Source organism: Phlebotomus argentipes, unplaced genomic scaffold (genome assembly GCF_947086385.1).
Source record: "Phlebotomus argentipes unplaced genomic scaffold, Phlebotomus argentipes genome assembly scaffold_18, whole genome shotgun sequence".
In the NCBI taxonomy this organism is placed as follows: domain Eukaryota; kingdom Metazoa; phylum Arthropoda; class Insecta; order Diptera; family Psychodidae; genus Phlebotomus; species Phlebotomus argentipes.
The window spans coordinates 16526962-16547029 of NW_026776177.1; the positions used below are offsets into that span (position 1 = coordinate 16526962).

At 40.5% G+C, this 20068-nt stretch overlaps 2 protein-coding genes across 4 annotated transcripts; one reads left to right on the plus strand and one right to left on the minus strand.

Annotated features, from left to right (window-relative positions):
* Nucleotides 1–182: 182 nt before the first annotated feature.
* LOC132260115 (beta-1,3-galactosyltransferase 5-like) lies at nt 183–17651 on the plus strand. 3 transcript variants are annotated; one of them, XM_059758052.1, is made up of 5 exons: nt 183–979; nt 11366–11467; nt 13825–14142; nt 14210–14446; nt 14952–17651. In XM_059758052.1, the coding sequence occupies exons 3-5, from the start codon at nt 13842–13844 to the stop codon at nt 15821–15823; spliced, it is 1410 nt and encodes a 469-aa protein (XP_059614035.1). In that variant the 5' UTR covers nt 183–979; nt 11366–11467; nt 13825–13841; the 3' UTR covers nt 15824–17651. The 3 variants fall into 3 exon arrangements, with proteins under 3 accessions (XP_059614035.1, XP_059614036.1, XP_059614037.1); XM_059758053.1 differs by lacking the exon at nt 183–979 and adding an exon at nt 7827–8185; XM_059758054.1 differs by lacking the exon at nt 183–979 and adding an exon at nt 11191–11214.
* On the minus strand, nt 17644–19208 carry LOC132259255 (beta-1,3-galactosyltransferase 5-like). The gene is made up of 2 exons (XM_059756816.1): nt 18905–19208; nt 17644–18665 (listed from the first exon to the last, which is right to left on the minus strand). The coding sequence occupies exons 1-2, from the start codon at nt 19206–19208 to the stop codon at nt 17644–17646; spliced, it is 1326 nt and encodes a 441-aa protein (XP_059612799.1).
* Nucleotides 19209–20068: the final 860 nt, after the last annotated feature.

Sequence of the window (20068 nt, forward strand, 5' to 3'; positions counted from 1 at the left end):
AATTTCAGTTGCATAGATGACGCGTACAAAATTCCTGCGCGGCCGCCGCGAGAGGCTCTGAAGTCAGTCGATGAGTCCGAAGAAACTGGTCGAGTGCCATCGCGCGACTCGGAGAGAGCGAGAGAGGGAGCGCGCGCAAAAGAGCGAATTGGCGAGAGGGACCGAGCGAATACGTTAATTGTACTTGGGGAATTGAGGAGTAGTGTTGCTCGGAGGTGCACGGAGTCTGAATGTGTAAATAGTAAATAATATAAACTGGAAGAGGTGCGATTAGGTGGATAAGGGCACTCTTAGATTAGTCATGACGGAGCCATCGCAGGATCTCGTATAAAGCAGGCGAGCCAGTGCCAAAGCGTGTCACACCGAATCCAGATTCGCGCGGAGGCTTGCGTGGACTTTGGCGAGTTCCGCTCCAGTGTTCGCATTCTTGTCGCTCTGCTGGGGACTCGCTGTGACCTGGCTTGGGGTGGTCAGTGTGGCCAGAGGTCGGCCGTGCGCTGAGAAAGGATAAAGAACGCCAGTTGACAGGAAGTGTCATTAAGCTGTCAGGCGAGTGTCCGGATGGTGTTGCAAAGGCCACGATAGGGACATATATTTTTCTCAGCGATTGTGTGCATTCCGCGATCGCGGAGACCGTGTGTGTGCCATTTTCGGGAGCGTGTTCTGGCGCGGAAGCGTTTCGTAATCCGCCACACGAGATAAATCAGTGCAAGAGACCAGAAATTCCATCGCCGTTCTGTGTGTGTTCTGCGCGCAAGAAGTTTCGCAGCATTCGCGAGATCGCGGCCAAACGGCCGAGAGCGGCACAACTTGGCGCTGTGGATGCTGTGAATCACCGCGAGTCATCCGGAAAGGCCCAAATGGCCGCGTGAAGGCCGCAGGGCGAGAAAAGGAGCTGTGCCACGGTCAATTTGTGTGTGTCTGTCGCACCCGGAAAGGCGGGCGACGAATTCTACGGAGTCACGCAGCGAGAAATTAGGTAAATATTCATAAATAATACATTCGCACTTGGCGTGCGTCGCGGCGATTTACAACACTTAACTTCCCATCGTCAAATGTGTGCGGCCAATTGAAGACATTGTGCGGAACAAAGGCGCACATTTCCACGGCTCCTGCGTTCGAGTGCGAATCTGCATTTTCGGCCAACTCCCATCTTTCGCCTCGCCAAGTGCGCCCCAAATCGCGCGGCGGCTGGCCGCGGAAGAGGGGCTCTGAAAAGGCAGTTTGTTATCACCTCTAGTTACCGTTTTCCACTAGAGGAGACACAAATAATTGACTTTCTCTCCTCCGCAAATGTGATAAACTTTCGAATAGGGCCGCGATGGAGTGATTTTGTGATGTTTATCGAGCAAATTTTTGGAAACGAGCCACTCTTTGCCGCTTATTTGCTTTTTTGTGGCTTTGCGGTCATTTGATTATTAAATTTGGTGTGAAACAGACGTTGTCGAGGTGATTTGGTTATGGTGAAGAGATACACAACTAATTCTATGGGCAATTTTACTTTCATTGACAAAGGGAAAATTGTATAAATCATCCATTCAGAATGCATAATTAATGATTCTGATCGGGTGCATTTGTAAATGTCACACAAATGGAATGTTTTACTATTTTCTTTCACTGTCTTTCGATCGGTCTTTCCTCGGGCGAACTCTTATAAATACGGTGAATAAATATGGTGAAATAATTGAGTCTCCAGATTTTTTGATGGTGTGGAGAGAAAAAAACGTGTTTCAAGTTTGTAAAATTTCTTTTTCTTCTTATACATTGAATTGTAGTCATTCATGCCATCTTTTTGACACTCTCGACCGGTCTAGACGCATTCTATCTCTTTTCCACCACTGTGATTTTCCCGTCAACATGGACAAATAAATCAAGAGAAAATTTTGGCTTTATCAGTTTGATTTCTTGTTGAAATTTACGATAGTAAAGTACACGACGTGTGTCTAGATAATTGCTAAATAATGCATAAAAAGAGGTGACTCAGGTTCACCCAGCAAAAACAAACATTCACTTTAAAAGGCATCGACAGACATTAAATGATCTGACAATCGTTTAATTGTCTGCACGTTTCGAATCTCTGAAATGAAAAGATTAACTTTTGACCGTCAGAAAAAAGAGGATGAATTTAAAAAAAAGGAATAATCTAAAAAATTACTCAGATTGCTGTGATCTAACTAACTAACTAATGTTTCTTTTCTCAAATCTAGATGGAGATTACTAACAACACTACCTTATGATTAGATTTCATTTGATTTCACACTGAAACTTTGACAATAGTATTGCTCTATATTTTTTTCCGTCTGTCTGTATTTTCCAAGCAAAGAGACGCAGAGTTATTTGAATTAGTAGATGGCAAAGTTAAAACATAACAAAACAGTTGTATAATCAATAGAAGTGCGAATACTACACATCGCGTAGGCGTGAATTTCCCAAATGTTTCCATGATAAAGAAGTCAATTAGCATTGAGTGAGAGAAGTGTAACAATAAAGCGCATATTTGGGTGGAATTGAGGGCAGAAAACCCTCTCACTTTTAGCCGTCAGCGAAATATTTTCATGAGGTTAACGACTCAATTATATTATAAAACAACAACTTTTTCAAGAATCTATCATTGTTGGGTGAATTTATTGATTTTAAAATTGTATTTTTGGCCTCTGCGAACGGCAACTTAGCCAACATACACTATAGTTGATGCTGAGGAGGACCTTGGGAATGAAATTTCCTGCCAATTGTCGTGAAAAGTAATGAAAAAGAATGTGATTGTGCGTCGTGGGATAAATCTGGGAGTCTTAATTTGAATATTACTCAATTTATAATGCTTATAAGGCTGATGGAGAATTTGCAGTGAAACTGTGAGTTATTCTATCCCACGCATTTCTTTCTCTCTCTCTCACACACTGTCTCTCTTTCGCTCTCTATCGCATAGAGTTTGTGTCTATATCAACTTCCCAACATTATGGCGTTATCTTACGACATATCATATCGGAAATTATCTCCTCTGTCGCCCTCGATGGCACCTTTTGCATCTCCACTGATGAAATGTGTTAAAATTTCTGTGAATTGAATCATCGTGACGCGCTTTTCCTCACAGTCAATTCCGGGTTTCTCTTCAAATGGCTCTCATATCGACGGTCCGGAGAGTCAATTGCACTGCGATGGAGTTTCTCGAGCAAGAAATTGGGAAATTGAGCTGCCATTAAGGTATTTTTCGATATTTTCTCTGTGGACACAAGAAAATGGCTTTGCATTGAAAAGAGCAAAGAGCCAATGAATTCCTTCATGTGCCCCGCATATTCACATATTGGCAAAGAATGAAGGTGAAAGTGAATAATTCAGTGCGATTTTCATTTATGTACAACTTTGCAAGGAAGGGGCATTTTTTTCCAGTCATCATCATCATTTTCTTTGAGCATCTCACAACAAAACTATGAATATTATGCATAATATTGTGAATTGGCGCGAGAACAGCAAAGGCGAGAAAGAAAGAAGGAAAAAAAAGATGTACAAATGGAATCAATTCCAAATAATTGAGTGAGAAGGAAAGTTTTTTTTTCTCTCTTCGCGCTGTATTGATTGGATTACCTGATTTAATATCTATGGATGGGTATTTTTATGTTAGACCACTTTAATCGTGTCTCGTGAGATTTCTTCTGCGCATCGGCGAGGGAATTAAATGAAAACTGGGACACCTTTCATGTGACCATGTGTGATGAATTTCACACAAATGATTTAATATTCTTCTGATATTTCTTCACTTAGAGAGCAACACAAAATTTGAAACATCTCTCACTCGCTCGTTCCGTCTTTTTTTTTCTTCTTCTTCTTCTTGTTTGGTGTCCAAACACACAATTTTGTGAGATGCTCATTAGAGGCCACAAGAAGTTGAGGCTTCGAGAGGGAGAGAAAAAACGCCTGACAATGCTGACCATCGCGCCTCAATGGGGCAGTGGAACATGAAATTACACAATTGCATCGCGGTAAAGCATGGATTATTGCTCACGAGAGTCCCATTTGGACAAAAGACGCGAAAAAAGATCTCTGTGTGCCGAAAAAAAAAATCACGTCTCTGAGAAAAAGACGGCAAATATTGCAAGAAGTCATCATCAAAAATTCACAGAGGCTGTCTTGCATCTCATGCACACCGTCATTTCATGACGCGCTCATTCTCCACGTGAAATTGCAAAATGTGCAGCAAAATTTGTGTTAGATCACTGGCATATTAGCACAGGCACTGTGATGAACACCTTTTTCCCACCCACAGACCCACGATGAATCCCTTCCGATAGTGTTGCGAAGACTGTTTGGCTTCGCGAGAGATTTAGCGCCGAAATAATATTCAAGGTGAAACTTGTAATTTCAAACGTAATACTTAACCAAAATAATGAGCTTCTCATGATAAATCAAATTAATGCTACACTAGCAGTTCTCAGTGATTTGTATTACCCATGATCTCCTTTCCAGCCTCTTTAACAATAAGAGTAGAATCATTGGGAATAGTTATGAGGAGCGAAAATTAGAGGCAAGAATTTGGATTTTTCTGAACAGTTCTCTTGAAATATCTGCAAATTAACTAGTTTTAATTCTTAAATACATTGAGATTGAACATAAAGAAATATGAGTTATCGATTTATAAGAACCAGATTATGAGGTTCTTTTTCAACCTTCGAATAAATTTGTAAGTTATAAAAATTATGCTGTATTTTATTTAGTTGTGCGGTAACATATAAGTAAAACCAAGGCTTAATATTCAATGACCCAAAAATTTTGTTAATTCAATTTTAGAATTACAATCTTTTCCATTACATTTAACTTGAATGTGACTTTAAATTGCCACAGAAACACCGAAAAATATGCTTATCACATGGGGGAGAAAGTTAAAATTGTCGTATTTAAGTATATAATAATTAAATTAGCACTTAATGGTGGAGCTTTTGAAAAGCAAATCTGCTTTATTTGCTGTTTTTCAAGTAAAACAAAGCCACAAAATTCAAACCATCCGAATATGACTCAAGATCTTCAAACATTCGAGTCCCATTTCTTTATTTTTATTGACTCTCTCTCGTCAAAATGGCACGAACAACAAAGGAGACGCATTCCACGCGCGTTGTGTCCATCGATGGAGAAAGAGTGGCAATTTACATATCGACCACATTCTGCCAAATTCGTTAGCCACGAAGTGTTAATGAGGGGATAATTGTCGAGACTTGTCAGGGTCGACATTACCACGATCACTAACGAGTGTATCGTATATTTTTCGACATTTTGCATGGCGAGATTGTAAAATTTCTGGCTGCCAGGAATGATCTCTTAGTCATTTGTATGATTCTAAGAAGACATCTTTATTGGAATTCCAACCCTTTCGCGTCAGTTTGTGGTTGTGTGATTGCATCATCGAAAAAAAAGAAGAAGTGCAGAGATATTTGAATAAAAATGTGCTGTGTGAAGAAGCGAAAAAACCCCATAAGAAAAGGTTTTACTGTTTAATTGTAATATGATTTCTTTTCCTTGACTTGGCGAAGTGACGTCACTTCATAATGAAAGGAAGAGAAGATGATGGAGAGAAAAAAAATGTCGAGAAAGACAGAGAGAGAGAGAGAGAGATCGTTAAGTAATTCGCAACAATAACAATTTGTTCTTTAATGCGTACGAAACACCATCATCAAAGCCAAACCGATTCATCCATATGAGATGCGATGGAAGAGGCTTATTCACCGTATGAAAGCACACAACAATCGTGACGATGACGCGATAGTCTTCCGCGTGCGAAATTAACGATGATGCCAAGATGATAAGTGATATGACGAGACGTTTGTGGCCTTTCGATGGGGCGCATGAGGATCTTGTTATTTGGGCATGATTGCCTTGTTTTAGTGAATAACAGCATAGACAAAAAAGTCCCTTGGCGCGCGCGCGTGTGTGTGTGTTTGGAAATCCTTGGGTGATTTTCTCAAAATTAATAATTCGTGCCTGTGAAAATGTGCTGCCAAGTGTGAATTGGAGAACAATGAGCACGACAAAATATGTGTATCAATGCAAACGGTGGTCTGGGAAGAACGAAGAACTCTGTGTTTACATTTTTTATGCTATACAAGCCGCGCAAGGTCGTTGATTATGCTGAATTGCACATGTGGGGCGACAATTGTTCAATTTCTCAAAACATATCGAGTCGTCTTGCCTTTTCCGCCAACGACAGCGAAGAGTGCATGAATGAATGGATGAATTGTCAGAGGAAGGGAAATTATTGTGATATGAGATGATGTATCGAATGAAATAATTAATTTCTCACTTTTTAATGTGCATTTTATTAGTTGTGAAACAATTTCTCAGAGAGCAAATGGAGAAATGGTGTATCATTTCTAATTTATCGCGGATTGATTTGCGCCTCGCTCTTCCTTCATCTCTCTTTGCCACCTTTCAGCGGCATTCCAGCCACTTGCTTATGCGCCACTGAAGATGCCAGGGTGATGTAATCATTCTCTTGCTGAACTGCTGATTAGTATAAATGGTCTTGCAATTTCTTTCCCTTTTATTTTATCACCATGCTAATTTGCCGTGACTTGAGAAATTGTGACGAATGTGACGAGTCAATAATCATCGAATGCTTATTATGTTACATTTATCATCATGTGGACACACACACACAACATCAAGGATCGAAGGGGGAGAAAATATAGACAAAGTGATTTGTACACTTAACTTCATCTCGTTCATTTCTCCATTTTTCGTGAGCTTCACTTTTTCTATGTCTCGTGCAGTCATCAATTGAAGCAGTAAAAGAGAAACTTTGATAACGTCTCATTGAGGGTTGATCAATGGGGAAATGATTTTGATTATTTCATGCAATTCCTTCATAAAAACATGTTTTTACTATTCATCTAATTTTGTTATCATCTCAAAATGCACAAACTGACACATTTTAATGCTTTTGTGGCTTCCAAAGTGTCGTTAAAGTTTCTGCAATTACTTCTGAAGAACATTAATACGAGAAAAGAATTTTTTCCTTTCTATTGCCTTGGAAATTTGCCTAATAATATTATTTAATGGTGACCAAGTGTTTAATGAAATACATCAATGTGTTGATGAGAATTAGAGCTATTAGAGGCTAAGATATTTATTGGTTTCCTGTAGATTTTATCGACTTTTGTATGAGGAGTTTTGTCAAAAATAATTTATTATCTCATTGGTGAATTCTCGAAGCGAGAAAAAAAGAGCCTTAGAGGAAACTTTGAGGTAAACATTTCAATTTCATCACGATATTGCTTGGCTATTGACAGTTTCCGGGGGCAGAGAGATAAGGTAAAGTGTCAGCATCAGACTCTAGACCTTCCGCAGACTGTGAATGGCACTGGCGATGAGTGACTTTAGGCCATAAAGCGTCTTTATGAGCAGATGCAGCGATGGCTCAAATGGAGAGATTTCTCAAAATCTCTCTCAAGCATGACTGAATTTCCTCACTGTGAGCGCTCAATTGAGCGCGATGAAACATTGAGGAGAGGCGAAAGAGGAACTTATGGAAAAATACAATTGAACTCTATTGAGAATTTTGGGTCTTTAATGTTTGTCTTATCAGCCGAAAGCTGGCCGTTGTTTGGGCTCTTTCGATAGCCAAACTGTCGTCTGGTGGTCGAAAGAATGCTACTTGGCACTCATGGTGGAATCCTAATTGATTATAGCGCCGCGGCCTGTTGTAAATTATTTCATAATCACTCGGGGATTAGACAAATGATTGTGTATTGGACCATAAACATGAGTCAATATATATATTGGGTGGGAAGGAGGAGAGAATTCATGAGATTTTTCCCATCCATTCTGATAATGGCACATGTGATATTTTCAAGTCAATTGATTACATGATGGCGTCTTTCTTTTGAAATTCAACCACAGTGTTGTTGCTCGGGAGTCTCACGACAAAAGATTTACGAGGCTTTTATGACTTTTTCCGGGGACTCGGCGCAATCGATAGTCTTTGATGAGCGGTGGCGAAAGGTGGTCGATAAAGAAATGTGTGTGCTGAGACGTTATCAGTGACTGGGAGCCAAGGTGATGGACAAACAAATCGGCGCTTCGGCGATACTCCAATTGACGAGTGTGTCTGATAAGATGGTTGATCGTGTTTAATTGTACTTTACAATGCAAATTACATACGTTTAGAGTGTCAAAATGCGCGTGTGATAAGGATTTTCATGTAAGTGTGAGGAAAAGAGTGAAGAATTCGCTGAGGATTAGACTGATTACATGGGATTTCTCTGTTCTGCTGATAAGTGTGCATGAGATTGGGTGGATTAGCAGCTGGAGAGGCAGAGGCGCAATACAAATAATTAATCATGACTAAAGTGGGTGGATTGTGTGCCGTATAAATGATTGGGAGAAGATGAATGAATAGTGAGAGTGGAGAAGAGGAATTATGGATGATATTTATTGATAGTGCGTCATGTTTCAGTCCATGGAAACATCATACAAGAGCAAATACAGTGGGAGTTTTCACATTTTCCTCGCATGTCACACTGATTTGCCACATGGGAATTGAATGTCTCTTTGAGTTTTTCCCAAAAGGAAAGAAAGAAAAAAATAGAAAACAAATATGTAATGAATATTCAAAGAGTGAAATCGCTATATTGAATAAATTGTATCATTTTATATGGCAATAGTCAATTAAAATAAGATCTACCAAATTATAACGCACCTTTCATTCATGATGTTCGAGGCTGACTGCTCAAATCTCAACTTTCAAATGTTCAATTGCTCTGCAAGACTCAATGTGACTTTCTAAGATTGCGATAAGTGTTTTGTGCCTCTAAAGTTGCACCACTTATCGCACGGAATATTTTTTTCGATAGATTTGAATCTCATAGAAATGACCTCATCAAAGTCATTTTATCCGCGTATGGGCAAATGCAAATTGATCATCGTGCGTTTTGTGGTGGATTTTTGGGCCATGAATGAATATTAAATGCAGCAATTAATCCTCTCTTATTGGCATTCTGAGTAGTTCATTAATAGAAATGGACGAAGAGTGATTGTTCTTAAAAGCCTGGCAATCCCATTAAGTATGTTTATTATTAATTATGGACGGAAGAAGAGTATTAAGTTCCATCAAAACCATTATAACCATTTTAATGATTGCGCTGTAAATTACAATTCAAAAGCGTACTTAAGAGTCTCATGCTGGAATTTTCTAAATGCATTGCTGGCTTATTAATCTCTCTCTCTCTCTCGCTGTGGTGAAAAGCGCTTCTGTTGTTGAGTTGGAAATAGTTTGGACGAAATGTTATACATTTAATATTTTATCACAAGGCGAGCAGTCCTCAGGGAACTGACTAATCCACTTCTGGGCTCTCCCAAGTGGAATGTTTTGTGTGTGTGTGTGTGTGTTTGTGGCGAGGGAAAATATTTTGCAATAAGCCTAATGGGAGTATTAAGATAAAAATGCGACAAAAAAAATGTGTAGCTTCTTTTCTGTGAAATACACTTTTTTTCTTGTCGTCTCTTTCCTTGCAGAAAAAAAAAAATCAATCACTATTAATATTCTCAGCAGATTTCATTTGAGGCTTCCTCGAACGGGCAAAAACAGACAAGTTTGAAGGAAAGGTAGTTGTGAAAAAGTGGCGTCCGAAGCGATGAGATGAGTTGTTGTTTTTTTCGTTGACTTGGCGCGCGCAGGAGGGAAAAGAGGTGAATTGGCAGAATTTAACCTTCAATATCTTGGCAATATTGTGCGCTCAATCGCGCCAATAAGTAATTTAATTGTTTAATAATTCAATGAGAAGATGGATTGAGTCACTTGACTTTTTCACCAATACACAAATGGACAAGACATGGGCATCCAATATACGGGCAAATGAGGTGAATCAAGAAGCAACACACGAGAGAGCATTTTAAATAATTGATGAACCTTTTTTTCGCCGTCTTCCCACTGGGTCTTGAGGCCTCTTTCGTTGCGTTTTATGGACATGATATTGAGCTTCTCTCTCTCTGGAGAGATTGAGAGAGTGAGAGACAGAGAGAAGAATCTGCGTGAACGATTCGGGGTCACAAGTGCGAATCTCCGTATCAAAAGTTCTTCAATCATGCAAATATTTTACCTCATCCTCTTCACTTTTCCAGTGGGGAGAACATACAAAAATTATGTCATTAAGGCATCTCTTGCCTTGACTGTCTGTTTCAATAGATGATCCAGCAATTAGATGGGCGCACATATTGTTTTTTTTGCCAAGGGCGTAGGCAAACAGAGGAACAAGAAAGGAGGAAAATTGCTCCCTGAAATGTGAGAAATTTGCAAAATTAGGTCACAAGATTACTTTGCATGTTGAATAAAGGTGTTCTTGAGAATGCAGGAGTTACAAAAGATGTTTTTTTTACATGTATTTCAAAAGAATGTCGAATTATGTTCATTAAACTTGCCAATTTCTGCCTACGCCCTTGCTTTTTTCCTGTATTACCTTCAGAGAATGGAATTTTCAATGAGCGCTGGAATTGATAATCATGAAATTCTATTACATTTGCCAAATGTCTATTCAAGAGTGCCACAGAAAGACTTCCTCTCACATGCTTTTCCCGCCCAATTTCTCTTTTGATTGATCATCAATACAGAGTTGTTGATTTTTATGTAATCAAAAATAGATTTGGAGAGTTAATTAAATTAGTTTTCACAAAATCTTTTTCGGGCCTGACGGTTTTGGGGGAATTGTGTGGTATTTTTATTATTAACGAAATGGATTGATTATTATTAAAATAACCCGATAGACAGTGTCGATGTTGTGTTGTGTGCGGTGGTGTGATGTTATGAAATATGGAAAAGGAGAAGAGTGCGAGGCGAGGAAGAAGAAGAAAAAAAAAAACTTTCACTCCGACCGACTTTGGGATTCTCTCTTGGCTCCTTAATTATTTACAATTCAGTGCTGTCGGAGGAAAAACTTTATTAATTTAGCAATCACGCCAATATTGGCGTCACATGGCGTATGCGAAGGGCATTTGTGGAGGCAAATGAAGTGCTCTAGACATTCGGATAGTCCATGATAAGTTCCACGATTTCCGTTTTCACTTCATTTCACTCTCCAAATACACACTTGAAATCATGTGGAGTCTTTTCTTATCAACAGAGAATACACACGCGACATTTCCTCCTCTCTAAACTCTCAAATACAAAACCATTCGGAGATTTCTGGAGCCAAGCATGTGGCAAAAAAAAACGCGGCGAATGATTCAAAGTCTCGGGTATTTAATTTACGTCTTCATGGTCATCAAGGTGGAGGTTCTTTGACAAAAGCAATCAACATTGAATGTGTTTAGAGATGGAAAAATGCTGAGGGGAAAAACTTTTAAATACTAGAGATTCCAATTTTGCTTCTTTTTCTTCTCTTTGCAGAAATCAAGACACTCAACATTGTGATGAATTGAATCACACTTCTGGATCTCTTGAGGTTCGATGGGCAAACAATGTATCCGGGGATTTATGGACAATGATAAGGTGAGTGCATGCGCTGCTTTTTTATATTGTTCCTATCCTGATAACGCTGAGATATTTGCCAGAAGTCAATGTTATCATAGCATAGATTCGGAGTCAGACAGACATGAAGTAAAATTGCAATTTCCGTAATTTCGCAAAAAAAGGAAATGTGATTGACTTAACACAGATTTTTCACGCATTTTTCGCGTGCCTCAAGATTCCACTTATTTTCAACTCTCGTGTCAGACATTGTGGGATGTTTTCGACCTAAATGCATTTTTCATACAAAAACTGATGAACATTTCTTATTAATTATTTTCTATCAGAAAATAGAGAGATTACGAAGAATTTTCCTGCTTATTGAATCACGAAATGCCAGTGATTATTAGTGATTTGAAGAGAATTTTCCATAATCCAGAAAAAAACCCTGTTTTATTCAGATCTAAAATTAACTGAAGCTGTATTAAAGCGACTAATTTGCAATTATAAAAACTCAACATCAGTGTGATATTTTTATTCCTGGACTGAAGAGGGTTAAACTGATATGAGAGTCAATTTATTTGTATAATTTGGACTTAATGAATAAGCTTTTTGCATGAGTGATGATCAGAGAAAAACCTCGCAAACCAATTTAAATAGCTTAAGAACGCATTTATGGTAGAGTTCTTTTTTTTTGTATCCTTTCTTAAGTAAATTGAAGTGTGTAAAGGTGAATTCTTTTGAATGAACAGAAAAACATCCCATAGAAAATGTCTGATTTTTTACGGTGTTTCTAATGCGGAAGCAAATGCTGCTTTTTTTCCTCATAATTTCTGTTTTTATGTTATTGATTCTTCGTTGTTGGTTAAATTTTTCCATCAAATTGGAAAGACTGATGGTTTTGTGCAATACGCGAAGAGCGACTTGTTGAATTTGTTCGGTGTGTTTGTGTGTCTTTTGCAGAAAATGAACAGTCGAATGTCAACGAACGCTGGAATGCTAAAGTCTCTTTTTTACAATGTCGTAAAGTTGGATTTTGCTGGGACTCTTGGTGGTGGTCTTCATTGAGTGATTTCCATTCTATATTAGTTATGATTTAATGGGCAAAGCTGTAAACACGGGAAAAATTGTGTAGAGAAGAATGGCTGAAGTTTTAGTGAGATGTTCTTTTACTTTGCAAAAATTTTTATATCCATCAGCAATGGCATAAATTATATATATTATAACATCCAGAGAACCGTGTTTTATTTTCTCTGTGATAATTCTCGCAATTGTCTGTTGGGTTGCATGGCAAGTGAGAGATATTCGCTGGCAATTCAGTTCGCGATAGAATAAATTAAATGAGGTGCGCTTTTATCACATTCCGTGGAATTTGCTGATGACATTTTCTCCCGATATATATGTACAAATAATATGTTATACAACACTTTGCGATTGTTGGCCCGAGTTAATTCATTATGGATTGTTGCTGGCGGAAGGACGGAGTTACACACATGTTGGGAATAAAAAGCGAATATTGATTATCATTCGCCTCGTCCCTCACATGCATAAATCGCGTGACACATACAAATGGTTCAATGATGATGGCTGGCTCGGTGGAGTGCGTAAAATAATCCAGTGGAGCATTTCTTTCGCCCAGAAGGGTGTGTGATCGGACGGCCGTATTGTGGAGCTCTTCATGTTGGATTAATCAATTGACCGAGTCATTTTTTACAACTCCCCTGCAAAGCTCTGATTGCCACCTTCCTGAACTCGCTTCTATCATGTTCCGATCGTCTTTAATCGGAAAGGTGTGCTGTGTGTGTTTGTGTGTGTGTGTGTTTCTTCTGGTAAAAAAAAATATGTTTTTATTGGATCACAAGAGAGCGCGCGATATTGAGAGTTGTTAAAAGCGAAGTGTGAAGTACGTCATGTTCTTCAATGCGTTGTTGATAAAATCTTCTAAAGTCAGCTAAAATATGTTTTTCACCTGTATTGATAAGAAGCGCATGGTTTTTGAGTCATCAGAGATTATTTGATATTATACTCTTAATCCAAGAGACATTGAAGAGAGTGAGAAAAAAATAGGCAAAATTGGAAAATTTCTAAGCAAGAATTTCCTTAAATATCTCCGCCGATTAATATTAGTTCATTTTTGGAGATATCTCAATGAAAATATTGACATTTTCCCAGGAAAACAGGCAATATCCTCACTATATGTGGAGATTAAAAGGCAACAGAGATAATGTGAATCTAATGTTACAAACTTTCTCCCCATTGTCCGCCCCGAAGGCAAATATTGACTTCAGTTTCGATCCAACAAGAGTGTGTGTGTTGTCCACTAATTATGATTCCTTCGCCTACACAATTTGTGTTTACTCATAATGTTCTCGTTCTTTTTTTTCTCTTCTTCATTGCAGTGAGAGAATATCAGAAGATGGTTGTCTATCAGCAGTACCGGACAGTGAGACTCGGCCTGGTGTTGGGAATTGTGGTGCTCACCGTGTTTCTTTACATTTCCTACTACACGAGCCCCATTGAGCCGCTGTATGCCAAGCAGCAGCACCATTTGGCCTCGTCGGTGGCCGGCGAGACGCTGCCCCAGAACGCCGCGGCGCTCGTGAGCGGCGTGGGCTATGACAATTTCACCAGCGGTGCTGGAAATAAGAGTTTGGACAAGATCCCAGTGACTTCCGTGAGGAATGAGAGCAAGATTGAGGTCGCCGGACCGCCCTCGGGTGAGTTTTTACTCAGTTTGTGACATCAGCGAGCTGAATTGTTCACCTTTTCCCTTCATCCTTGCAGCTGACGATGCCATGGACAGCGGAGTGGCACGGCAGCCGGCTGACCAGGACGCGCACCAGCCATCATCTTCATCCTACTACTCCCCGCCGGTCGTGGCAACTGGTAGCCAAAATAGTTTTAAGGACGGCGAGAGACAAGAAGCACGAATGTCGGCGCCGCTGCTGAGGCTGACGGCTCCGGGAGTGTCAGCTGTTGAGAACACACCGCCAAAGACTTCCGCCTCCAGTGCTAATGAAGGTGAGTTACTGGGCGTGAGCAAATAGCCATCGTCCGTCAATGCTCAGCATGTGGGTTCAGAGAGGTCACTTGCAATTCCATCGTCACTCTTGCTGCCAATACAACTTTCGTCGCCTCGCTTGAGGGGTGATAAACTTTAGTGTCAATAGTCCCGGATTTAGATATTTGCCTATGATAAAGGTGAAGGAATGCAAATTCCTAAGTCAATCACAGATGTGATTGACTTGATTTCCAGCAAAATGAACTACAATTATCGTTGAAATTTAATGAATTTGTCGCCATTTCATATCAGTATTAAATGAAACTCGTGGGTTTTGCACTTCTTTAATCAAGTTTTGTGTAAAATTGCGATCGGTTGGTTTGTAGTGCTCAATAAATTGAATTAGGCTTATCTCGCTGTTCATATAATTGATAATTTTGACGTGAGTCAAACGTAGCAAATCGGTCATTCTAGATAGAATCAATTGTACAATTAGTGACTGTATTTCTTCCTCTTCTTCCACAGTGAAAGTCAACATGACTGTCTCGGTTCACGTTCACCTGGATCCGGCGCAGGGCATCCGGACGAGTGAGTTGTACGAGAGCGGCCATTCGGAGCCGAATCCAGAGCTGTGTCCGGCGATGGGCGAGAGCATTCGTCTGCTGATTCTCGTGACGTCGGCGCCCACGCACTACGACGCACGAATGGCCATCAGACACACGTGGGGCCACTATGGCATGCGGCGTGACACGGCGGTGGCTTTCTTCCTGGGCGCCACCAGTGATCCGGGCACGGAGGAGCAGCTGGCGTCGGAGAACGCACTGTTCGGCGACTTGATTCAGGGGCGCTTCGTGGACAGCTACAACAATCTCACGCTGAAGACAATCTCGATTCTGGAGTGGGTGGACACGTACTGTCCGCAGGCGGCCTTCGTCCTCAAGACTGACGATGACATGTTCATCAACGTGCCGAAGTTGATGCAGTTTATGGACAAGCACAGCAATGAGAGGCGCCACATCTACGGACGCCTGGCGAAGAAGTGGAAGCCAATTAGGAATAAGAAGAGCAAGTACTACGTCTCACCCAATCAATATCTGCCAAAATACTTCCCGGACTTCACCACGGGTCCGGCGTATCTCATGACGGCCGACGTGATACATGATTTGTATGAGAAGTCACTGGGACAGACGTATCTCAAGCTGGAGGATGTCTTCACCACGGGCATCGTGGCGCAGCTGGCGAAGGTGAAGCGTGTGCATGTGACGGAGTTTCTCAATCGCAGGATTGCCTTCAATGCGTGCAACATCAAGAAGGCCATCAGTGTGCACATGGTGAAGGGGCAGGAGCAGTATGATCTGTGGAAGAAGCTCATGGACACGAATCTGAAGTGCAAATAGCAGGAGGCGCCCGTCCATGTGCGTCTGGAGATCCAGCGAACGCCCAGGGCGGGTCTGTCTGTGCTGCCGGACGTGCGGGCGCCGGGTGGGGACAAAATACTAGTCAGAAAGGTAATTTTCAGAAGACAATGAAGAGATTCAGCCTCGCATTTTCTTTGGAGATCCACATACTCTTTTTTTTCTCTTCCCCGCGCATATAAAAATTCCACGTGTCTCTAGAGAGACGCATGGTTAGGAATCAAATCAAATATATTATGGGGAAACCTCTGAGGATCAACAGAGCCCAGCCGTGTGTGTGTTTGGGCGATAAACAATCATTGTACATAGTTTGTAATTCCCGTGCCAAAAGACATATATTCGTATTTTACGTTGATGGTTTTTCCTGGTGTGCTTCTCATGCAACTTTATTCATAAATAACTTGTCTGTATAGGAGTTTTTTTTTTGCACAGAAAATGATTTTTCTCAATTTTTCTGAGACACAATTCTGCCTCGTCAGTTCCATCGCCCACTGTCTTATCCCGGCTGAAGGAATGGGAGGAATTTATATGACATTGGGACAGGGAGATTCTATCTCAAGTTGCTAATAAGACTTGATTTGCCACACATAATGAGTATTAATGAGCCAAAACGGACAAGATGGATATGATGATGGGTGATAAAGCCGACGAATATTTCTATGCTATAATATATCGTGTATAAAATATATTAATGTGAGGAGATGACGAAGCAATTTGCGAAAAAAAAATAATCAAGTTAGAGGAAAAGAGCAGAGAGATGATCAGGATTAAATATCAAAAAGGAGAAGAAGAAGAAGGAGAAAAACAGTGTATTTTATTTAGGAGAAATTATTGATTTGTCTCTCAATTGATAATAAAATAATAGGTAAATAGTGAAATCAGTGTGTAAATTATTCTTAAGATTACGAGTTGGGTGGGATTAAATGGTGAGGGGCGATTAAATTTGTGCAGATATTTAATCATTGGTTATGGGATTTATTTTATTCTTGTTTTTTTTTTGTATTCTATTCTCTGTATTATTTTGTTGATCAAGCGAGTCCAAAATAGAGAATCACATTTCCGGTGATGTGAGAAGTATGATTTTCCATTTTTGACTTCAAGTATTGTCACAATTTATTGTATAACTTTGAAGTTATAAATAGTATTTTGCAAATGAACAAATTTACTAGGTTTTTTTTTTGTCAATTTCAGTCAATGACTTTGCGTTCGGTGAGCATGAGAAATTTATATAGTGTGTAAAATTTAGTGTTTAAGTAGCAGCTTAAAAATCTTAAAGAAGCCCTGTTCTAAATAGCAATTTTCCCCTTTAGTAGAAAAAAAGGACATTCTGCGTGACAAAGTAAAATTAAGCGCGCGCGCGCATTTCTGGGTGGGAAATGTGGAGAAAAAGCCATCTTTTCCCAGTGATTGACTCGACAATTTCCTGCGCGGATCTGCTTTTCATACAATCTTCTCTTTAGTTGTCATCATTTTCTTAAATCTGACACTATCAATGTCCTTTTCCTATTTTTGGATGATATAAAAAAAAATCTCAAAGTGAAAGCAGAACACGACATCTTAAGCAAGCATTAAATAACAACAAAAAAAGCGTTAGGATTTTTCTTCAATTAGGCTGTGATCATATTCGAAGAGAATTTTGTTCATTGGAAGGAAAAAAAAATAGAAAGAGAACGGAAATGGAGGCGTCAGGCTTTCTCTAAATCCGGAATATCCTCAATTTGTAAAATTGTAACGTTGTAAATAGGATGTAAGTTGAAAAAAAACAAACAATGGATGATGTGTGAAGAAATAAAACAGATTCCCTAAATAAGCTCAAGACTTTCCACTAATTCCTTCATGATGTTCTTGAAGAGATCACTGATCATTCCCATGCTGTCATTGAACTGCTGCGCCTCTTCCGCTTCCTGCATTCTGCGTAGCTCCTCGAGTTCTCGGCAATGCTTGGCCAATTCCTCATCATTGACAATCTGCAGGAAGTCCAGCTGTTCGGTGGGCTTCACTTCGTGCACCGCCATTGCGCCCTCCACGCGACACGATGACATATTTCTGCTCTCTCGCGTCTTCACCACTTCTCCGATGTCCTCACGCGGAATGCCGAGCTCCTGAGCCACGAAGCCCGTGAGAAAGACATCCTCGAGCCAGAGGAAAGGCGTCTTCAGTGCTGTCTTGTACAGATCCATCACCGTGTCGCCGGTGAGGAGATAAATGGGCCCGAAAGCAAAGTCCGGAAACATGTAGTGCTTGAATGTCTCCTCAGGAAGATACCACTTAGAGTCCGTGTTCCTGTGTGGTTGCGACTTTCTCGCTATCTTCCCAAAGATCAGCCCAGCGTCCTGGCTGTGATCCTCAAGGAACTGCATCACGCGCTTCGTGTTCACGAACATGTCGTCGTCCGTCTTCAGCAGATAAGGTGTGCTTGGGCAGAACGTCAGTGTCCACTCCAGCATTGACAGTGTCTTCAGTGTGAGATTCTTGTAGCTATCCACGAAGTTCCCCCGAATAAGATCGCCATGGACGCTATTCTCGTGTCGTAGCGCCACCTCCAGCGTCTCATTCTGCACAGCGCCGATCACGAAGGCCAGTACCACGTCTGGCTGCTCAGCCACCACGCCCCAGCTCTCCCGGATGGCCTGGCGCTCGGTGGTGTGGTACGGAGCAGAGGTGATGAGGATGAGGACACGCATGAGATCTCCTGAGTCTGGACACAGCATGGCGTTGGGCTCAGCGAAGCCGGAAACGTAGAGATCCTCAGCGAGAGTCTTTCCTTCCAGCTTGTATGATTTCGTCGTGAATCCCTTGAGCCAAGTGTTTGTGTTGAATTCCTCTGGAGGTGAAAGGAGGTGTGAGAAAATCAGCAATTAATTTAATGAAGCTCCGCCCATTTCTAAGCTCCGCCTTTTTGCCTTTCTTAAATCTTGCAATCAGATCTCTCTTCTAAGGCAAGAAAGACACGAAGCTTGACTAAAAGTGCACAATTAAACACGTTTCTCTCATTGAGCGATCTTATCTGCATCAGCACATAAGCTTAGGAGCTTCTCAATCACTTTGCGCGCATCAACATACTTAGCAAAAGGTCAATTCTCTGCTCCAAATCAGCCACATCGTCATTTGGTTCCGCCGAAGTTGCAACGATTGTGGCTTCTGTGTTGGTTTCTGTGCTCTGCTGAACTTCCGTGGGCCTCAGAGGATGCACAGTTGCTGTCGTTGCCTCTGTTGTGAACTCCTCAGATGTCATTTCGCTGGGCAGAAAGTCCAGGACTTTGACGCACATGAACAAGAAGAAGGCCATCAAGCTCATGAAGATCACGAAGCGAGATGTTCTCGTGAACAATTTGGAAAAGTGTGTCTTAAACACTGGCCGAGACATCTTTTCACACTTGGAGTGAGATAATTACTGCGATATACTTCCTGAATATTGTGATGTCTTGGATGTCGTCTTAATTGATACAGCCTCTGTTTGATCAGCTTTTGCGTCACTGTCGTATATTTTTGTGTGTGGTGCAATCGATTACTCGCTGTTTCCTACTTTCCACGAATTTCCAAATCTTCATAATTGTGTCTTTTTTTCTCGAATGGAGCGCGCGAGTCTCTCCAACGGAAGACTTGACCTTTGATGATGAGGAAAAATTTATCGCGATAATCAATTTCATCGCTGAGGAACTTCCTCGTAATCTTTATTGCCTATTTTGGGAATTTGTGCGTTATCGACAATTTACACAGTTTGAATAGAGAGAAGATAAAATTGATTTTTAGTGCCTCTTCTAGTATTAAATTACACTCTGTGATTCACGTGGAATTTTCCATACGAAAAAATGCCCAATAATAAATCCTCTGTCCAGGAAGAATCTTGCATTGTTTTTGTTTTTAGCTCAACTCACAAATTTTTGTGCGATAATCATGCTTCTAAGCCGGGAATAGTGCAAATTGATGTCTCTATTCTAAATTAAATTACCAGCATTTCCTTGACTCAACACTCCGGCAATTATCAATTCTCTCACGCGACCTCAACAATCTCCAGTCATTTTTTTTTCTGCAAACAACCAGATAAACCCCCACAGCGCTCGAATTATAGATAGAATAATGAGAGCACACGGCGAATGCTTTTAATTCTGCGACCATGACAAAAAAAAAACCGCGAGCGCGGGTTTCATTGTGGAATTTTGAGTCCAAAAATGACGATTAACTGCATTATTCAGATGGAAAATACTCATAAAAGCCATCTCATGC

What these genes read in the sequence shown, in the direction of transcription:
- LOC132260115 (XM_059758052.1), top strand. Translation starts at nt 13,842, where the DNA reads ATGGTTGTCTATCAGCAGTACCGGACAGTGAGACTCGGCCTGGTGTTG. An exon ending in GGTCGCCGGACCGCCCTCGG is followed by an intron (nt 14,143 to 14,209) that starts GTGAGTTTTTAC and finishes TCATCCTTGCAG; the next exon opens with CTGACGATGCCATGGACAGC. An exon ending in CGCCTCCAGTGCTAATGAAG is followed by an intron (nt 14,447 to 14,951) that starts GTGAGTTACTGG and finishes CTTCTTCCACAG; the next exon opens with TGAAAGTCAACATGACTGTC.
- LOC132259255 (XM_059756816.1), bottom strand. Translation starts at nt 19,208, where the DNA reads ATGTCTCGGCCAGTGTTTAAGACACACTTTTCCAAATTGTTCACGAGA. An exon ending in GAGAATTGACCTTTTGCTAA is followed by an intron (nt 18,666 to 18,904) that starts GTATGTTGATGC and finishes TTTCACCTCCAG; the next exon opens with AGGAATTCAACACAAACACT.